General features: G+C 50.1%; 1 protein-coding gene across 25 annotated transcripts in view; it reads left to right on the forward strand.

The window, feature by feature from the left end:
- ppfia1 (PTPRF interacting protein alpha 1) overlaps positions 1-21,007 on the forward strand; it is a 93,199-nt gene that overhangs the window by 35,585 nt on the left and 36,607 nt on the right. For 18 of the 25 annotated variants that reach the window (XM_071400595.1, XM_071400591.1, XM_071400592.1 and 15 more), the window contains 11 exons: positions 122-343; positions 508-654; positions 9,768-9,902; positions 12,558-12,599; positions 13,560-13,643; positions 13,967-14,098; positions 16,186-16,248; positions 16,799-16,881; positions 17,085-17,235; positions 18,305-18,531; positions 19,072-19,297. In XM_071400595.1, the coding sequence (XP_071256696.1) occupies positions 122-343; positions 508-654; positions 9,768-9,902; positions 12,558-12,599; positions 13,560-13,643; positions 13,967-14,098; positions 16,186-16,248; positions 16,799-16,881; positions 17,085-17,235; positions 18,305-18,531; positions 19,072-19,297 (1,512 nt within the window). The remainder of the gene's footprint in view (positions 1-121; positions 344-507; positions 655-9,767; positions 9,903-12,557; positions 12,600-13,559; positions 13,644-13,966; positions 14,099-16,185; positions 16,249-16,798; positions 16,882-17,084; positions 17,236-18,304; positions 18,532-19,071; positions 19,298-21,007) is intronic. The other 7 variants (XM_071400617.1, XM_071400602.1, XM_071400614.1 and 4 more) reach the window with 1 other exon arrangement.

Below are 21,007 nucleotides of genomic sequence, written 5' to 3' on the forward strand. Positions count from 1 at the left end.
GTCCTCCTCTCCCAACTAGCGGTAGAACGGCTCTCTGAGGACCAGGGGAAGGGTCAGGGGTTATAGGTCATGTCCTAGTTGTTTCTGTCTTTAAGAAACCTAAACGCTGACTTGTCTGTAGAGGTCGTCAGACGGCTCTCTGAGCCAGGAGGAGGACCAGGGGAAGGTGGGAGAGCTGCAGGAGGTGGTGGCGAGACAGACGTCAGACCTGGGGCAGATGATGGAGCGCATGGCGGCCATGACGGGACGCATCAGCGAGCTGGAGGAGGACCTGGACACGGCGCGCAAGGACCTCATCAAGAGTGAAGACTTGAACACACGCCTGCAGAGAGACATACGAGAGGTACATACTGGATGTTAGCGTTACTAACACGCCTGCAAAGAGACGGGTGTGTTTTTATGTAAGGATTGTGTATGTTTGTGTAATGGTGTGTGTGTGTGTGTATACGGGTGTAGTGTGTGTGTGTGTGTGCTAAACGTTTCCGTCTCTCTCTCTGTCTCGTCTAGTCTATGGCCCAGAAGGAGGACATAGAGGAGCGTATCGTCACCCTGGAGAAGAGGTACTTGGCAGCGCAGCGAGAGGCCACCTCCGTACACGACCTCAATGACAAGCTGGAGAACGAAGTGGCCAACAAGGAGTCCCTGTTCCGACAGGTCAGTACACACACACACACACACACGTGCATGTACACACGTGCATGTACACACACACACACACACACACACACACCAATCGAACCAACAGCAAGATCGGAGCAGTCATACAGAGACTATACACCAGTAAGGTCGCCTACAGTATCTCAGGGCTACAGCCCACCAGTAAGGAAGCCTACAGTATCTCACATCTACAGCCCACCAGTAAGGAAGCCTACAGTATCTCAGGGCTACAGCCCACCAGTAAGGAAGCCTACAGTATCTCACATCTACAGCCCACCAGTAAGGAAGCCTACAGTATCTCAGGGCTACAGCCCACCAGTAAGGAAGCCTACAGTATCTTACGTCTACAGCCCACCAGTAAGGAAGCCTACAGTATCTCAGGGCAACAGCCCACCAGTAAGGAAGCCTACAGTATCTCAGGGCTACAGCCCACCAGTAAGGAAGCCTACAGTATCTCACATCTACAGCCCACCAGTAAGGAAGCCTACAGTATCTCAGGGATACAGCCCACCAGTAAGGAAGCCTACAGTATCTTACGTCTACAGCCCACCAGTAAGGAAGCCTACAGTATCTCACATCTACAGCCCACCAGTAAGGAAGCCTACAGTATCTCAGGGCTACAGCCACCAGTAAGGAAGCCTACAGTATCTCAGGTCTACAGCCCACCAGTAAGGAAGCCTAAGTATCTCACATCTACAGCCCACCAGTAAGGAAGCCTACAGTATCTTACGTCTACAGCCCACCAGTAAGGAAGCCTACAGTATCTCAGGGCTACAGCCCACCAGTAAGGAAGCCTGCAGTATCTCAGGGCTACAGTCCACCAGTAAGGAAGCCTCAGTTGAGTTTTCCCACAAGGGTTTTTCCATTTTGGTTGTGTGTGTGTGTGTGTGTGTGTGTGTGTGTGTGTGTGTGTGTGTGTGTGTGTGTGTGTGTGTGTGTGTGTGTGTGTGTGTGTGTGTGTGTGTGTGTGTGTGTGTGTTTTGAGGATTTGTGTATTTGGGGGGTTAGTGTGATTGTCAGCTCTTTCCGACAGCAGGAAGAGCCTGCAGGTTCCTGGACCCCTTCTCGTGCATTCACAGACTGCCCAACGCAGCAGGCACTGAATCAGACGCCTCAGACACATTCACTTCTCTCTCTCTGTTTTCTCTCTGGTCTGCCTGCTCTTCTCTTGTATGTCCTCTTCCTCTCTCTCTGTTTTCTCTCTGGTCTGCCTGCTCTTCTCTTGTATGTCCTCTTCCCCTCCTTCTGTTTTCTTTCTTGCCTCGATCTCTTCTCTCTTTTTCTAATCTCTATTGGTGGTTTCTCTTTTAGTCTGGGCCTCCATGCTGCCAGAACTGGGCCAGCACGCTGCTGGAGGGGAGGGGAGGGGAGGGGAGAGGAGAGGAGGGAGGGAGACGGCTAACAGAGAAAATAGCTAGCCTTGTTATAGCAGGGAGATTACATCCAGATTGGAGTTTGTTTATCAAGTCATCCCCTAGGCCAACAAGACGGTACCTAAACACTGTATCAGACACCAGGCCAACAAGACGGTACCTAAACACTGTGTATCATCCCCCAGGCCAACAAGACGGTACCTAAACACTGTATATCATCCCCCAGGCCAACAAGACGGTACCTAAACACTGTATCAGACACCAGGCCAACAAGACGGTACCTAAACACTGTATCAGACACCAGGCCAACTTGACGGTACCTAAACACTGTATCAGACACCAGGCCAACAAGACGGTACCTAAACACTGTATATCATCCCCCAGGCCAACAAGACAGTACCTAAACACTATATCAGACACCAGGCCAACAAGACGGTACCTAAACACTGTATCAGACACCAGGCCAACAAGACGGTACCTAAACACTGTATATCATCCCCCAGGCCAACAAGACAGTACCTAAACACTATATCAGACACCAGGCCAACAAGACGGTACCTAAACACTGTATCAGACACCAGGCCAACAAGACGGTACCTAAACACTGTATATCATCCCCCAGGCCAACAAGACAGTACCTAAACACTGTATCAGACACCAGGCCAACAAGACAGTACCTAAACACTGTGTATCATCCCCCAGGCCAACAAGACGGTACCTAAACACTGTATCATCCCCCAGGCCAACAAGACGGTACCTAAACACTGTATATCATCCCCCAGGCCAACAAGACAGTACCTAAACACTATATCAGACACCAGGCCAACAAGACGGTACCTAAACACTATATCAGACACCAGGCCAACAAGACGGTACCTAAACACTGTATATCATCCCCCAGGCCAACAAGACGGTACCTAAACACTGTGTATCAGACACCAGGCCAACAAGACGGTACCTAAACACTATATCAGACACCAGGCCAACAAGACGGTACCTAAACACTGTATCAGACACCAGGCCAACAAGACGGTACCTAAACACTGTATCAGACACCAGGCCAACAAGACGGTACCTAAACACTATATCAGACACCAGGCCAACTCGACGGTACCTAAACACTGTATCAGACACCAGGCCAACAAGACGGTACCTAAACACTATATCAGACACCAGGCCAACAAGACGGTACCTAAACACTATATCAGACACCAGGCCAACAAGACGGTACCTAAACACTGTATATCATCCCCCAGGCCAACAAGACGGTACCTAAACACTGTATCAGACACCAGGCCAACAAGACGGTACCTAAACACTGTATATCATCCCCCAGGCCAACAAGACAGTACCTAAACACTGTATCAGACACCAGGCCAACAAGACGGTACCTAAACACTGTATATCATCCCCCAGGCCAACAAGACAGTACCTAAACACTGTATCAGACACCAGGCCAACAAGACGGTACCTAAACACTGTATCAGACACCAGGCCAACTTGACGGTACCTAAACACTGTATCAGACACCAGGCCAACAAGACGGTACCTAAACACTGTGTATCATCCCCCAGGCCAACAAGACGGTACCTAAACACTGTGTATCATCCCCCAGGCCAACAAGACGGTACCTAAACACTGTATCAGACACCAGGCCAACAAGACGGTACCTAAACACTGTGTATCATCCCCCAGGCCAACAAGACGGTACCTAAACACTGTATCAGACACCAGGCCAACAAGACGGTACCTAAACACTGTATCAGACACCAGGCCAACAAGACGGTACCTAAACACTGTGTATCATCCCCCAGGCCAACAAGACAGTACCTAAACACTGTATCAGACACCAGGCCAACAAGACGGTACCTAAACACTGTATATCATCCCCCAGGCCAACAAGACGGTACCTAAACACTGTATCAGACACCAGGCCAACAAGACGGTACCTAAACACTGTATATCATCCCCCAGGCCAACAAGACGGTACCTAAACACTGTATATCATCCCCCAGGCCAACAAGACGGTACCTAAACACTGTATATCATCCCCCAGGCCAACAAGACGGTACCTAAACACTGTATCAGACACCAGGCCAACAAGACGGTACCTAAACACTGTATCATCCCCCAGGCCAACAAGACAGTACCTAAACACTGTATCATCCCCCAGGCCAACAAGACGGTACCTAAACACTGTATCATCCCCCAGGCCAACAAGACGGTACCTAAACACTGTATATCATCCCCCAGGCCAACAAGACGGTACCTAAACACTATATCAGACACCAGGCCAACAAGACAGTACCTAAACACTGTATCAGACACCAGGCCAACAAGACGGTACCTAAACACTGTATATCATCCCCCAGGCCAACAAGACGGTACCTAAACACTGTATATCATCCCCCAGGCCAACAAGACGGTACCTAAACACTGTATATCATCCCCCAGGCCAACAAGACGGTACCTAAACACTGTATCAGACACCAGGCCAACAAGACGGTACCTAAACACTGTATCATCCCCCAGGCCAACAAGACAGTACCTAAACACTGTATCATCCCCCAGGCCAACAAGACGGTACCTAAACACTGTATCATCCCCCAGGCCAACAAGACGGTACCTAAACACTGTATATCATCCCCCAGGCCAACAAGACGGTACCTAAACACTGTATATCATCCCCCAGGCCAACAAGACGGTACCTAAACACTGTATCATCCCCCAGGCCAACAAGACGGTACCTAAACACTGTATCATCCCCCAGGCCAACAAGACGGTACCTAAACACTGTATCAGACACCAGGCCAACAAGACGGTACCTAAACACTATATCAGACACCAGGCCAACAAGACGGTACCTAAACACTGTATCAGACACCAGGCCAACAAGACGGTACCTAAACACTGTATATCATCCCCCAGGCCAACAAGACGGTACCTAAACACTGTATCATCCCCCAGGCCAACAAGACGGTACCTAAACACTGTATCATCCCCCAGGCCAACAAGACGGTACCTAAACACTGTATCATCCCCCAGGCCAACAAGACGGTACCTAAACACTGTATCATCCCCCAGGCCAACAAGACGGTACCTAAACACTGTATCAGACACCAGGCCAACAAGACGGTACCTAAACACTGTATCATCCCCCAGGCCAACAAGACGGTACCTAAACACTGTATCATCCCCCAGGCCAACAAGACGGTACCTAAACACTGTATCAGACACCAGGCCAACAAGACGGTACCTAAACACTGTATCATCCCCCAGGCCAACAAGACGGTACCTAAACACTATATCAGACACCAGGCCAACAAGACGGTACCTAAACACTGTATCAGACACCAGGCCAACAAGACGGTACCTAAACACTGTATCAGACACCAGGCCAACAAGACGGTACCTAAACACTATATCAGACACCAGGCCAACAAGACGGTACCTAAACACTGTATCAGACACCAGGCCAACAAGACGGTACCTAAACACTGTATCAGACACCAGGCCAACAAGACGGTACCTAAACACTGTATCAGACACCAGGCCAACAAGACGGTACCTAAACACTATATCAGACACCAGGCCAACAAGACGGTACCTAAACACTGTATCAGACACCAGGCCAACAAGACGGTACCTAAACACTGTATCAGACACCAGGCCAACAAGACGGTACCTAAACACTGTATCAGACACCAGGCCAACAAGACGGTACCTAAACACTGTGTATCATCCCCCAGGCCAACAAGACGGTACCTAAACACTGTATCATCCCCCAGGCCAACAAGACGGTACCTAAACACTGTATCATCCCCCAGGCCAACAAGACGGTACCTAAACACTGTATCATCCCCCAGGCCAACAAGACGGTACCTAAACACTGTATCATCCCCCAGGCCAACAAGACGGTACCTAAACACTGTATCAGACACCAGGCCAACAAGACGGTACCTAAACACTGTATCAGACACCAGGCCAACAAGACGGTACCTAAACACTGTATCAGACACCAGGCCAACAAGACGGTACCTAAACACTGTATCAGACACCAGGCCAACAAGACGGTACCTAAACACTGTATCATCCCCCAGGCCAACAAGACGGTACCTAAACACTGTATCATCCCCCAGGCCAACAAGACGGTACCTAAACACTGTATCAGACACCAGGCCAACAAGACGGTACCTAAACACTGTATCAGACACCAGGCCAACAAGACGGTACCTAAACACTGTATCAGACACCAGGCCAACAAGACGGTACCTAAACACTGTATCAGACACCAGGCCAACAAGACGGTACCTAAACACTGTATCATCCCCCAGGCCAACAAGACGGTACCTAAACACTGTATCATCCCCCAGGCCAACAAGACGGTACCTAAACACTGTATCATCCCCCAGGCCAACAAGACGGTACCTAAACACTGTATCAGACACCAGGCCAACAAGACGGTACCTAAACACTGTATCAGACACCAGGCCAACAAGACGGTACCTAAACACTATATCAGACACCAGGCCAACAAGACGGTACCTAAACACTGTATCAGACACCAGGCCAACAAGACGGTACCTAAACACTGTATCATCCCCCAGGCCAACAAGACGGTACCTAAACACTGTATCAGACACCAGGCCAACAAGACGGTACCTAAACACTGTATCAGACACCAGGCCAACAAGACGGTACCTAAACACTGTATCATCCCCCAGGCCAACAAGACGGTACCTAAACACTGTATCATCCCCCAGGCCAACAAGACGGTACCTAAACACTGTATATCATCCCCCAGGCCAACAAGACGGTACCTAAACACTGTATATCATCCTCCAGGCCAACAAGACGGTACCTAAACACTGTATCATCCCCCAGGCCAACAAGACGGTACCTAAACACTGTATATCATCCCCCAGGCCAACAAGACGGTACCTAAACACTGTATCATCCCCCAGGCCAACAAGACGGTACCTAAACACTGTATCATCCCCCAGGCCAACAAGACGGTACCTAAACACTGTATATCATCCTCCAGGCCAACAAGACGGTACCTAAACACTGTATATCATCCTCCAGGCCAACAAGACGGTACCTAAACACTGTATATCATCCTCCAGGCCAACAAGACGGTACCTAAACACTGTATCATCCCCCAGGCCAACAAGACGGTACCTAAACACTGTATATCATCCTCCAGGCCAACAAGACGGTACCTAAACACTGTATCAGACACCAGGCCAACAAGACGGTACCTAAACACTGTATCAGACACCAGGCCAACAAGACGGTACCTAAACACTGTATCAGACACCAGGCCAACAAGACGGTACCTAAACACTGTATCAGACACCAGGCCAACAAGACGGTACCTAAACACTGTATCATCCCCCAGGCCAACAAGACGGTACCTAAACACTGTATCATCCCCCAGGCCAACAAGACGGTACCTAAACACTGTATCAGACACCAGGCCAACAAGACGGTACCTAAACACTGTATCAGACACCAGGCCAACAAGACGGTACCTAAACACTGTATCAGACACCAGGCCAACAAGACGGTACCTAAACACTGTATCAGACACCAGGCCAACAAGACGGTACCTAAACACTGTATCATCCCCCAGGCCAACAAGACGGTACCTAAACACTGTATCATCCCCCAGGCCAACAAGACGGTACCTAAACACTGTATCATCCCCCAGGCCAACAAGACGGTACCTAAACACTGTATCAGACACCAGGCCAACAAGACGGTACCTAAACACTGTATCAGACACCAGGCCAACAAGACGGTACCTAAACACTATATCAGACACCAGGCCAACAAGACGGTACCTAAACACTGTATCAGACACCAGGCCAACAAGACGGTACCTAAACACTGTATATCATCCCCCAGGCCAACAAGACGGTACCTAAACACTGTATCAGACACCAGGCCAACAAGACGGTACCTAAACACTGTATCAGACACCAGGCCAACAAGACGGTACCTAAACACTGTATCAGACACCAGGCCAACAAGACGGTACCTAAACACTGTATCATCCCCCAGGCCAACAAGACGGTACCTAAACACTGTATATCATCCCCCAGGCCAACAAGACGGTACCTAAACACTGTATATCATCCTCCAGGCCAACAAGACGGTACCTAAACACTGTATCATCCCCCAGGCCAACAAGACGGTACCTAAACACTGTATATCATCCCCCAGGCCAACAAGACGGTACCTAAACACTGTATCATCCCCCAGGCCAACAAGACGGTACCTAAACACTGTATCATCCCCCAGGCCAACAAGACGGTACCTAAACACTGTATATCATCCTCCAGGCCAACAAGACGGTACCTAAACACTGTATCATCCCCCAGGCCAACAAGACGGTACCTAAACACTGTATATCATCCTCCAGGCCAACAAGACGGTACCTAAACACTGTATCATCCCCCAGGCCAACAAGACGGTACCTAAACACTGTATATCATCCTCCAGGCCAACAAGACGGTACCTAAACACTGTATCAGACACCATTTGGAGATGAGATGTTTACTGATATGTCTTATTCTAAAGTGGTCAGAATTAGATGGGCTGCGTTTACACAGGCGGTCTCCTTCTGATATTGTGGTCTGTCTGTTCCCATGACATAGGAAGAATTAGATGGGCTGCGTTTACACAGGCGGTCTCGTTCTGATATTGTGGTCTGTCTGTTCCCATGACATAGGAAGAATTAGATAGGCTGCGTTTACACAGGCGGTCTCGTTCTGATATTGTGGTCTGCCTGTTCCCATGACATAGGAAGAATTAGATAGGCTGCGTTTACACAGGCGGTCTCGTTCTGATATTGTGGTCTGTCTGTTCCCATGACATAGGAAGAATTAGATAGGCTGCGTTTACACAGGCGGTCTCGTTCTGATATTGTGGTCTGCCTGTTCCCATGACATAGGAAGAATTAGATAGGCTGCGTTTACACAGGCGGTCTCGTTCTGATATTGTGGTCTGTCTGTTCCCATGACATAGGAAGAATTAGATAGGCTGCGTTTACACAGGCGGTCTCGTTCAGATATTGTGGTCTGTCTGTTCCCATGACATAGGAAGAATTAGATAGGCTGCGTTTACACAGGCGGTCTCGTTCAGATATTGTGGTCTGTCTGTTCCCATGACGTAGGAAGAAGACATTCAGATGAAGAATGATAATCTGCTAATCATCATCCTAATACATGGTTTTGACACCCCTGGATGACAATATTGATGATTGTGTGTTCGATCTACAGACAGAGGAGAGGAACTGTTGTAATGTATTGATTAATATGAGTGATTGATTGTGTTTGATCTGCAGACAGAGGAGAGGAACTGTTGTAATGTATTGATTAATATGAGTGATTGATTGTGTTTGATCTGCAGACAGAGGAGAGGAACTGTTGTAATGTATTGATTAATATGATTGATTGTGTTTGATCTGCAGACAGAGGAGAGGAACTGTTGTAATGTATTGATTAATATGACTGATTGATTGTGTTTGATCTACAGACAGAGGAGAGGAACCATTGTAATGTATTGATTAATATGACTGATTGATTGTGTTTGATCTGCAGACAGAGGAGAGGAACCATTGTAATGTATTGATTAATATGATTGATTGATTGTGTTTGATCCACAGACAGAGGAGAGGAACTGTTGTAATGTATTGATTAATATGACTGATTGATTGTGTTTGATCTGCAGACAGAGGAGAGGAACAGGCAGCTGCAGGAGCGTTTAGAGCTGGCCGAGCAGAAGCTGCAGCAGACCATCAGGAAGGCGGAGACTCTGCCCGAGGTGGAGGCGGAGCTAGCCCAGAGGGTGGCGGCCCTCACCAAGGTCAGTCTCGCCTCCACGCCGTCAAACATCATTCCTCCTGAGACACTCCGCTCCATTTCCCATCCTTTCCCCGTGTGTGTGTGTGTGTGTGTGTGTGTGTGTGTGTGTGTGTGTGTGTGTGTGTGTGTGTGTGTGTGTGTGTGTGTGTGCGTGTACGTGTACTTCGTTCCTCTAACTTTCTCATTCATCATTATTCAGGATCCATTCATGATTATCCATAATCGTGGTAGCATCCACATTTTAAATATAGAAACGTTTAGAAACATATTCTGTTCCTATTTACAATAAAAGTGACACAATACGTAGTTCACAATTCAGTTTCTATTGGGGCAAAAACGTAATCTGAAACACAACCTTAAACAAACTTAAAATGCATCCAAGAGGTTTGTAGTCACCAGCTCGATGTATTCATTGTGTGCTAGGAATATGGGACCAAATACTAACCTTTGGACTACTTTAGGACACTAGAAGGGAATTTGTGAAAATACTTATGGAATTTAAAAAAACATATTCAAATGGGGGCGACTATATACAGGGCATTCAAGAAGTATTCAGACCCCTTGACCTTTTCCACATTTTGTTACGTTACAGCCTTATTCTAAAATTGATTAAAAAATATATTTTTCCCCCTGATCAATCTACAGACTACCCCATAATGACAAAGCAAAAAAACGTTTTTTTTGTGCCATTTTTGCAAATGTGTATATATATAAATAAATAAAACATAAATAACTTATTTACATAAGTATTCAGACCCTTTGCTATGAGACTCGTGATTGAGCTCTGGTGCATCCTGTTTCCTTTGATCATCCTTGAGATGTTTCTACAACTTGATTGGAGTCCACCTGTGGTAAATTCAATTGATTGGACATGATTTGGAAAGGCACACACCTGTCTATATAAGGTCCCACAGTTGACAGTGCATGTCAGAGCAAAAACCAAGAATTGAGGTTAAAGGAATTGTCCGTAGAGCTCCGAGACAGGATTGTGTCGAGGCACACATCTGGGGAAGGATGCCAAAAAGATATCTCTCTCCTCTCTTTCCTCTCTTCCTTTTAACTCTTTAAGAGGCAGAGCGTTAAGTGTAGAACCTGTCACTGTCACTGCCACACCACCCAGCTACCTCCACCCAGCTACCTCCACCCAGCTACCTCCACCCAACTGCCCAGCTACCGCTACCCAGCTACCTCCACCCAGCTACCGCTACCCAGCTACCTCCACCCAACCACCCAGCTACCTCCACCCAACCACCCAGCTACCGCTACCCAGCTACCTCCACCCAGCTACCTCCACCCAACCGCCCAGCTACCTCCACCCAACCGCCCAGCTACCGTTACCCAGCTACCTCCACCCAGCTACCGCCACCCAGCTACCTCCACCCAACCACCCAGCTACCGCTACCCGGCTACCGCCACCCAGCTACCTCCACCCAACCACCCAGCTACCGCCACCCAGCTACCTCCACCCAGCTACCTCCACCCAACCGCCCAGCTACCTCCACCCAGCTACCTCCACCCAACCACCCAGCTACCGCCACCCAGCTACCTCCACCCAACCACCCAGCTACCTCCACCCAACCACCCAGCTACCTCCACCCAACCACCCAGCTACCGCCACCCAGCTACCTAGCTACCTCCACCCAACCGCCCAGCTACCGCCACCCAGCTACCTCCACCTAGCCCTCTAGCTACCTCCACCCAGCTACCTCCACCCAGCTACCTCCACCCAGCTACCTCCACCCAGCTACCTCTACCCAGCTACCTCTGCCCAGCTACCTCCACCCAGCTACCTCCACCCAGCTACCTCCACCCAGCTACCTCCACCCAGCTACCTCCGCCCAGCTACCTCCACCCACCCAACCACCCAGCTACCTCCACCCAGCTACCTCCACCCAGCTACCTCCACCCAGCTACCTCCACCCAGCTATCTCCACCCAGCTAACTCCACCCAGCTACCTCCACCCAGCTACCTCCACCCAACCGCCCAGCTACCTCCACCCAGCTACCTCCACCCAACCACCTCCACCCAGCTACCTCCAGTCTCTTGTTATTGTCATTAAGTCCTGTCTAGTCATCTCTGCTGAAGTCCTGTCTGCGGTCTTTAGTCCTGTCTGTCTGCGGTCTTTAGTCCTGTCTGTCTGCAGTCTTTAGTCCTGTCTGCCAGTTCGGTCTTTAGTCCTGTCTGTCAGTCTGCGGTCTTTAGTCCTGTCTGTCAGTCTACGGTCTTTAGTCCTGTCTGCCAGTTCTCTTTAGTCCTGATCTGCCGGTCCGCGGTATTTAGTCCTGTCTGCCAGTTCGGTCTTTAGTCCTGTCTGCCAGTTCGGTCTTTAGTCCTGTCTGTCAGTCTGCGGTCTTTAGTCCTGTCTGTCAGTCTGCGGTCTTTAGTCCTGTCTGTCAGTCTGCGGTCTTTAGTCCTGTCTGTCAGTCTGCGGTCTTTAGTCCTGTCTGTCAGTCTGCGGTCTTTAGTCCTGTCTGCCAGTTCGGTCTTTAGTCCTGATCTGCCGGTCCGCGGTATTTAGCTGCACTAAAACTCTATTCCCTCTTGTCCTAAAGTACCTCTTGCTCTCATCTCTCACACTGTCGTCTTCTCCTCTCTGTTCCTCGTTTGGTCTGTCCTCAACCTTTCCCCCCCCCCCCTCCTCCCCAACCTCCCTAGCCTGACACCTCGAGCTCTAAGGACGCCAAGACACAGAGGAAGGTACACTGGCTACAATCACCCCTAAACCTCCCCCAATACCCTCACACCCCAGCCCCATCTCTTACCCCCGCCCAGTGGTCTAACTCTGCCTGCTTAGCTTGGCACTGCTGATCTATGTTTAAAGTGTATTTCTGTGCACAACTCCTCTCCCCCAGCCTCTAATAATAGTTTATGATCTGACACAAACAGGAAGTGCTACTTAATTTGGGAGGGTCTAGGAACCCCCCCCTACCAGGGTTTTAGAATAGTGCCCAGACACTAAGGAGACCGCTTTCTCCGGACTAATTGACTTTTCCAAACCCGCGCTGGCATGTTGATTAACTTTTTATTTTAATGTTCAAATGTTCTTGGTTACTTTGGATCACCCCGCGCTGGATTGCTACAGTATACTTCCCTTTAGCCAGTAACTCTCTCCCCTTTCCACATTTGTCTAAGCACACTGTAGAGCCATTAACATGAGAACAGTTTCCCCTTCTTCCCCCCTCAGATCCCCTTGTTTCTAGTCTGTGTATTCTGTCTGGAATGTAGTCATGGTGCTTTTATGGGGCTTGGCTGTACTGCTCCGTGTCCCTCTGTCATGTCCCCTGTCTCTGCTGGTGCATGGCTGCTACTGGCTGGCTGTAGTTGGTTCTTGGTGCTGGTGTTTGTGGGTAGATGGGCACCTCAACCCCCCCCATATAACCCCTAACATGAACCTATATGGTACCAAGCCTCTGACTGGGCCTTTTCAGTTCCATCCTTCTCCAGGTTCATTTGTATTGATCTGAAAGAAGCTTACACACCTAGCCAGCCCTCTTCAACTTCTCCAGTCCTCTTACCGACCCAGCCCTCTTCAACTTCTCCAGTCCTCTTACCGACCCAGCCCTCTCAGATCTGTACAAAGTCCTAAAGGGTAGAGCTTAGGGAATGTATTTTTATTTTTTTGCAAGGATGAGGTGTTTGACTCTGTCTGTCCCGCAGGCGGAGGAGCGTCATGGCAACGTGGAGGAGAGGGTGAGGCAGATGGAGACTCAGCTGGAGGAGAAGAACCAGGAACTGCTCAGGGTGAGACGGATAGGGTCAAAGGTCGTCTGTCTGGCAGTCAGTCTGTGTTGTTGGGCAGAAGTTGGTGAATGTTTACAGATGTGGTCATTGGACTGTCTGATTTTAACATTGTTCTTTCATTGTAGACAATATATTCACCCTCATTCTCATTCAAATAAGTAATTGAAGATTTTACCTCATACAACCAAAAGATCCATTAATTAACAGAAAATGGAAAGAAAACAATTAAAATGTGTGTTGTGAAATGTTTCCTTTCATAAAGGAACCGGTAGGTTTTTCTGCTCTGTCTGGGAGCTTTTCTGATTAGTGTTTGTGTTGTGAAGGCGCGCCAGAGGGAGAAGATGAACGAGGAGCACAACAGGCGTCTGTCGGAGACGGTGGACAAGCTGCTGTCAGAGTCCAACGAGAGGCTACAGCTTCACCTCAAGGAGAGGATGTCTGCCCTAGAGGACAAGGTGGGTGGGTTAGGTTACACCCTAGAGGACAAGGTGGGTGGGTTAGGATACAGCTTCACCTCAAGGAGAGGATGTCTGCCCTAGAGGACAAGGTGGGTGGGTTAGGAAACACCCTAGAGGACAAGGTGGGTGGGTTAGGATACAGCTTCACCTCAAGGAGAGGATGTCTGCCCTAGAGGACAAGGTGGGTGGGTTAGGTTACACCCTAGAGGACAAGGTGGGTGGGTTAGGATACACCCTAGAGGACAAGGTGGGTGGGTTAGGATACACCCTAGAGGACAAGGTGGGTGGGTTAGGTTACACCCTAGAGGACAAGGTGGGTAGGTTAGGTTACACCCTAGAGGACAAGGTGGGTGGGTTAGGTTACACCCTAGAGGACAAGGTGGGTAGGTTAGGTTACACCCTAGAGGACAAGGTGGGTGGGTTAGGATACACCCTAGAGGACAAGGTGGGTGGGTTAGGATACACCCTAGAGGACAAGGTGGGTGGGTTAGGATACACCCTAGAGGACAAGGTGGGTGGGTTAGGATACACCCTAGAGGACAAGGTGGGTGGGTTAGGATACACCCTAGAGGACAAGGTGGGTGGGTTAGGTTACAGCTTCACCTCAAGGAGAGGATGTCTGCCCTAGAGGACAAGGTGGGTGGGTTAGGATACTGCCCTAGAGGACAAGGTGGGTGGGTTAGGATACACCCTGGAGGACAAGGTGGGTGGGTTAGGATACACCCTAGAGGACAAGGTGGGTAGGACATGCTAAATGGCATGTCATTTTACCCGTACCTCTGTAGCTGAACCAAGCTGGGACAATGCTGTGGTCATTATCTATAGATGAACCAAGCTGTGACAATGCTGTGGTCATTATCTATAGATGAACCAAGCTGGGACAATGCTGTGGTCATTATCTATAGATGAACCAAGCTGGGACAATGCTGTGGTCATTATCTATAGCTGAACCAATCTGGGACAATGCTGTGGTCATTATCTATAGCTGAACCAAGCTGGGACAATGCTGTGGTCATTATCTATAGATGAACCAAGCTGGGACAATGCTGTGGTCATTATCTATAGATGAACCAAGCTGGGACAATGCGGTGGTCATTATCTATAGCTGAACCAAGCTGGGACAATGCGGTGGTCATTATCTATAGATGAACCAAGCTGGGACAATGCTGTGGTCATTATCTATAGATGAACCAAGCTGTGACAATACTGTGGTCATTATCTATAGCTGAACCAAGCTGGGACAATGCTGTGGTCATTATCTATAGATGAACCAAGCTGGGACAATGCTGTGGTCATTATCTATAGATGAACCAAGCTGGGACAATACTGTGGTCATTATCTATAGATGAACCAAGCTGGGACAATGCTGTGGTCATTATCTATAGATGAACCAAGCTGGGACAATGCTGTGGTCATTATCTATAGCTGAACCAAGCTGGGACAATGCTGTGGTCATTATCTATAGCTGAACCAAGCTGGGACAATGCTGTGGTCATTATCTATAGATGAACCAAGCTGGGACAATGCTGTGGTCATTATCTATAGATGAACCAAGCTGGGACAATGCTGTGGTCATTATCTATAGATGAACCAATCTGGGACAATGCTGTGGTCATTATCTATAGCTGAACCAAGCTGGGACAATGCTGTGGTCATTATCTATAGATGAACCAAGCTGAGACAATGCTGTGGTCATTATCTATAGATGAACCAATCTGGGACAATGCTGTGGTCATTATCTATAGATGAACCAAGCTGTGACAATGCTGTGGTCATTATCTATAGATGAACCAAGCTGTGACAATGCTGTGGTCATTATCTATAGATGAACCAATCTGGGACAATGCTGTGGTCATTATCTATAGATGAACCAAGCTGGGACAATGCTGTGGGCATTATCTATAGCTGAACCAAGCTGAGACAATGCGGTGGTCATTATCTATAGATGAACCAAGCTGAGACAATGCGGTGGTCATTATCTATAGCTGAACCAAGCTGGGACAATGCTGTGGTCATTATCTATAGCTGAACCAAGCTGGGACAATGCTGTGCTGATTCTCCATGTGCTGTCTCTTCTCCACCAGAACGGCCTGATCAGAGATCTGGAGCACAGTAAGAAGCTGGTTGAGGAAGCACACCATGAGAAGGTAAGGACTGTTGACTCTGGCTGCTGTCTCCTCTGAACAACTGGAGAGTTGTCATCGCTGTGTTTGGATTCTCATTGCCAATGACACTCCTCATGTCTGTCTTCCTCCCCTCCCTCTCTTCCTACCAACTCCTCTCTCCCCTCTCCCCTCCCCTCTCCCTCTCCCCCTCCTTCCATCTCTTCCTACCCCCTCCTCTCTCCCCTCTCCCTCTCCCCTCCCCTCCCCTCTCCGCCTCCTTCCATCTCTTCCTACCAACTCCTCTCTCCCCCTCCTTCCCTCTCTTCCTACCCCTTCCTCTCTCCCCCCCCCTCCTTCCATCTCTTCCTACCCCCTCCTCTCTCCCCTCTCCCTCTCCCCCTCCTTCCCTCTCTTCCTACCCCCTCCCCTCTCCCCCTCCTTCCCTCTCTTCCTACCCCCTTCCCTCTCCCCTCTCCCCCCCCTTCCCTCTCTTCCTACCCCCTCCTCTCTTCCTACCCCCTCCTTCCCTCTCTTCCTACCCCCTCCACTCTTCCTACCCCCTCCTCTCCCCACTCCCCTCTCCCTCCTTCAGGAGCAGCTATTGATCCAGATTGAGACGATGCGGGCGGAGAACGAGCAAGGCAGGAACAGGAGCAACTCACTGCTGCACCATGGGTAAAATAATCAACTTTCTCATTGGCTGTCCTGGACTCTGTCCTGGACTCTGGCCCACACATGATTGGCCAGTGCTCTGGCCTCTCTGCCCACCTCTTTTCTTTGTGATTGATCTATTGTGTGTGTGTGCGTGTCTGTCCTTGCGTTTGTGTGTGTGTGCGTGTCTGTCCTTACGTTTGTGTGTGATGTGTGTGCGCTCTCAGGCGGTCTCACCAAGGCAGCACCCCAGACTTCAGGTACCCGGTGTCGGCCTCCTCCATGATGGACAGCCACTCGGACCACTACGGCAGCGCGCTGGTGCTGAGGCGGCCCCAGAAGGGGCGTCTCGCCGCGCTACGGGACGAACCCTCCAAGGTGAACCCCCGCAGCCCTGTGTGTCCTAGTGAGGGACAGTTTAAATGGAACATTGGCAGCTGGGGTCTGTCTGTCTGGTGGACCTAGATACTGATGCTTCAGTTCATTCAGATCAGATATCCATTGTCTGTGTTGAAGTCCTCTCCGGCCCACAAACTGTTCTCTCCCTCCCTTTCTCATTTGTTCTGTATCTGATGGTATTCTCTCTCTCCCTCCCTCTCTCATTTGTTCTGTATCTGATGGTATTCTCTCTCTCCCTCCCTCTCTCATTTGTTCTGTATCTGATGGTATTCTCTCTCTCCCTCCCTCTCTCATTTGTTCTGTATCTGATGGTATTCTCTCTCTCCCTCCCTCTCTCATTTGTTCTGTATCTGATGGTATTCTCTCTCTCCCTCCCTCTCTCATTTGTTCTGTATCTGATGGTATTCTCTCTCTCCCTCCCTCTCTCATTTGTTCTGTATCTGATGGTATTCTCTCTCTCCCTCCCTCTCTCATTTGTTCTGTATCTGATGGTATTCTCTCTCTCCCCTCCCTCTCTCATTTGTTCTGTATCTGATGGTATTCTCTCTCTCTCCCTCTCTCATTTGTTCTGTATCTGATGGTATTCTCTCTCTCCCCTCCCTCTCTCATTTGTTCTGTATCTGATGGTATTCTCTCTCTCTCCCTCTGCTTCCTCTCTGGACATCAGAGACATGTAAGTCAGAGTAAAGACAACCATAATAATGAGAGGTTGATTTGATAGTGTTGCTGTGGAGTGTGTTTTACAGAACATGGCTTAAAGGTATTCTGGAACGTCCGATTCTGTGACTAACTTTCTCTGTAACTTTTCCTTCCTCTCACTCATCATCCATCCCTCCCTCCCTCATCCCTCCCTCTCTCCCCCTCGCTCCCTCCCTCTCTCCCCCTCTCCCACATTCTCTCCCCCCTCTCCCTCCCTCCCACATTCTCCCCCCTTCTCTCCCTCCCTCTCGAATGTTCTTCTCCCCTCTCACTCTCCCCCCACCCACCCTCTCTCTTCCTTCCACATTCTCTTATTTTCCCCTCTCTCTCTCTCCCCCCCCCCCCTCAGGTCCAGACTCTGAATGAACAGGAGTGGGAGCGTGTGCAGCAGGCTAATGTTCTGGCCAACGTTGCTCAGGCGTTTGAGTCTGACCTGGACACCTCAGACCTGGAGGACGATGAGCGCGAGACCATCTTCAGCTCAGAGGACCCGCTGTCCCCTGCCGGCCAGGCCGACGCTCAGACCCTAGCCCTCATGCTGCAGGAGCAGCTGGACGCCATCAACAACGAGATCAGGTACACACACACACATCCCTACTATCAGCATGTTGGACGTGTTTCAACATCCTTCTGGAGATGTCATTCTAATAATCTGATGAGAAACATTTTCCCTTTTTCATTTTAGAGAAAACAAGGAGATGCTAATACTAACATCTCTCTTGCCCCTCTCCCCCTCTCCCTCCCTCCCTCCCCCTCTCCTCGCACTCCCTCCCCCTCCCTCTCCCTCCTCCTCCTCTCCCTCTCGTGCTCCCTCCTCTCCCTCTCCCTCCCCCTCCTCTCCCTCTCCTCGCGCTCCCTCCCCTCGCTCCTTTCCCTCCCCTCGCTCCTTCCCCTCCCCTCGCTCCCTCCCCTCGCTCCTCTCCCTCCCCTCGCTCCTCTCCCTCCCCTCGCTCCTCTCCCTCCCCTCGCTCCTTCCCCTCCCCTCGCTCCTTTCCCTCCCCCTTTCTTTCTCCTCTCTCCCCCGTCTCGCTCTCCTCTCTCCCTCGTCTCGCTCTCCTCTCTCCCCCGTCTCGCTCTCCTCTCTCCCCCGTCTCGCTCTCTTCCACCCCCCTCCAGGATGATTCAAGAGGAGAAGGAGAACACAGCCATGCTGGCAGAGGAGATCGAGAGCCGTGTGGGCAGTGGGGACAGCCTGGGGGGCAGCCGCTTCCGCTCCATGAGCTCCATCCCCCCCTCCTCCATGGGGGGCTCGTCGCCCCCCGGCTCAGGCTCCTCCACCCCGCGACGCATCCCCAACCGCAGCCCCAACCGAGAGGTGGACCGCATGGGAGTCATGACCCTGGTGAGAGAGAGACCTATGCCCTTGTGGAGATCTGAGAGGATTTGATTGGTGGAAGTTCCACCTAACCTATCAGAGAACAAGTGGAGCTCTCATCAAATTACATACGCTTGTTAAATCCTCTCAGTTCTCCACAAGGGCGTAGGGTTTAGGGGGGGGATTTGAGATTGGGCCCTACACTCCATCCACCATCAGTCTCCTTTTACTCATTCAGCTTCAGTCCATCCATGTTGATCAACCAGCTCCTCTTTCTTCCTCTCTGAAACAAGCAGCCTTTCAATCCTCCTCCTCTAGAATGACATCATCCTCCTCTAGAATGACATCCTCCTCCTCTAGAATGACCTCCTCCTCCTCTAGAAAGACCTCCTCCTCCTCTAGAAAGACCTCCTCCTCCTCTAAAATGACATCCTCCTCCTCTAGAATGACATCCTCCTCCTCTAGAATGACATCCTCCTCCTCTAGAATGACATCCTCCTCCTCTAGAATGACCTCCTCCTCCTCTAGAATGACCTCCTCCTCCTCTAGAATGACCTCCTCCTCCTCTAGAATGACATCCTCCTCCTCCTCTAGAATGACCTCCTCCTCCTCCTCTAGAATGACCTCCTCCTCCTCTTGTCTATCATCTCTCTCTCTCCATTCCTTTAGCTTCACTAACTGTCATGTGTCATTATTGGATCGTAATACCATCCCCTGTTCATACTAGTCCATAGGACATCTGTTTCCTGTGTTGTCAGATCTGTGTCCATTAGAATCTAATGTTTTCATCTGTTCAGTGTTTCTGACACGTTCATGGAACTAGCTACTAGTTTGGCGTTTTCTATTTGGTAGGTGACGAGTGTGTGTGTGTATATGTGTGTGTAATCTGTACCTGTGTTCCCCCAGCACTACCTCTATAACCCCTATGTGATCCAGAGGTCTCTGTCCCACCAGCAGACGGTAGCTTACCTGCCCTACCCTGCTGCTAGCATTAGCTTACCTGCCCCCCCTGCCTGTAGCTATTCTCCATGCTACTTCCAGGTACCACCCCCTACCCTCCTCCTCTCTTCCCCAGGCAGGGTTCAGTCAGCCTGGGGTCGCACTCACACACACCGCCCCCTGTCCCACGGTCCATCTGTGGGGCCACACAGCAATCACTAGCTGTTCACTAGCCTCTCATGGGAGGGTTTTGAAGTTGTCCATGAATGCTGGGCCCCCATTGGACTTCAGAAAAAGATCAGGCAGGTAGCTTAACCAATGAAGATGCAGAGCAAATGTGAAAACTCTGTTTGGCTGTTAGCTCATCACACGCCAGACAGAATGGCTGTTAGCTCATCACGCGCCAGACAGAATGGCTGTTAGCTCATCACGCGCCAGACAGAATTGCTGTTAGCTCATCACACGCCAGACAGAATGGCTGTTAGCTCATCACACGCCAGACAGAATGGCTGTTAGCTCATCACGCGCCAGACAGAATGGCTGTTAGCTCATCACGCGCCAGACAGAATGGCTGTTAGCTCATCACGCGCCAGACAGAATGGCTGTTAGCTCATCACGCGCCAGACAGAATGGCTGTTAGCTCATCACGCGCCAGACAGAATGGCTGTTAGCTCATCACGCGCCAGACAGAATGGCTGTTAGCTCATCACGCGCCAGACAGAATGGCTGTTAGCTCATCACGCGCCAGACAGAATGGCTGTTAGCTCATCACACGCCAGACAGAATGGCTGTTAGCTC

The sequence above is a fragment of the Salvelinus alpinus genome, chromosome 5, assembly GCF_045679555.1.
Source record: "Salvelinus alpinus chromosome 5, SLU_Salpinus.1, whole genome shotgun sequence".
Lineage (NCBI taxonomy): Eukaryota > Metazoa > Chordata > Actinopteri > Salmoniformes > Salmonidae > Salvelinus > Salvelinus alpinus.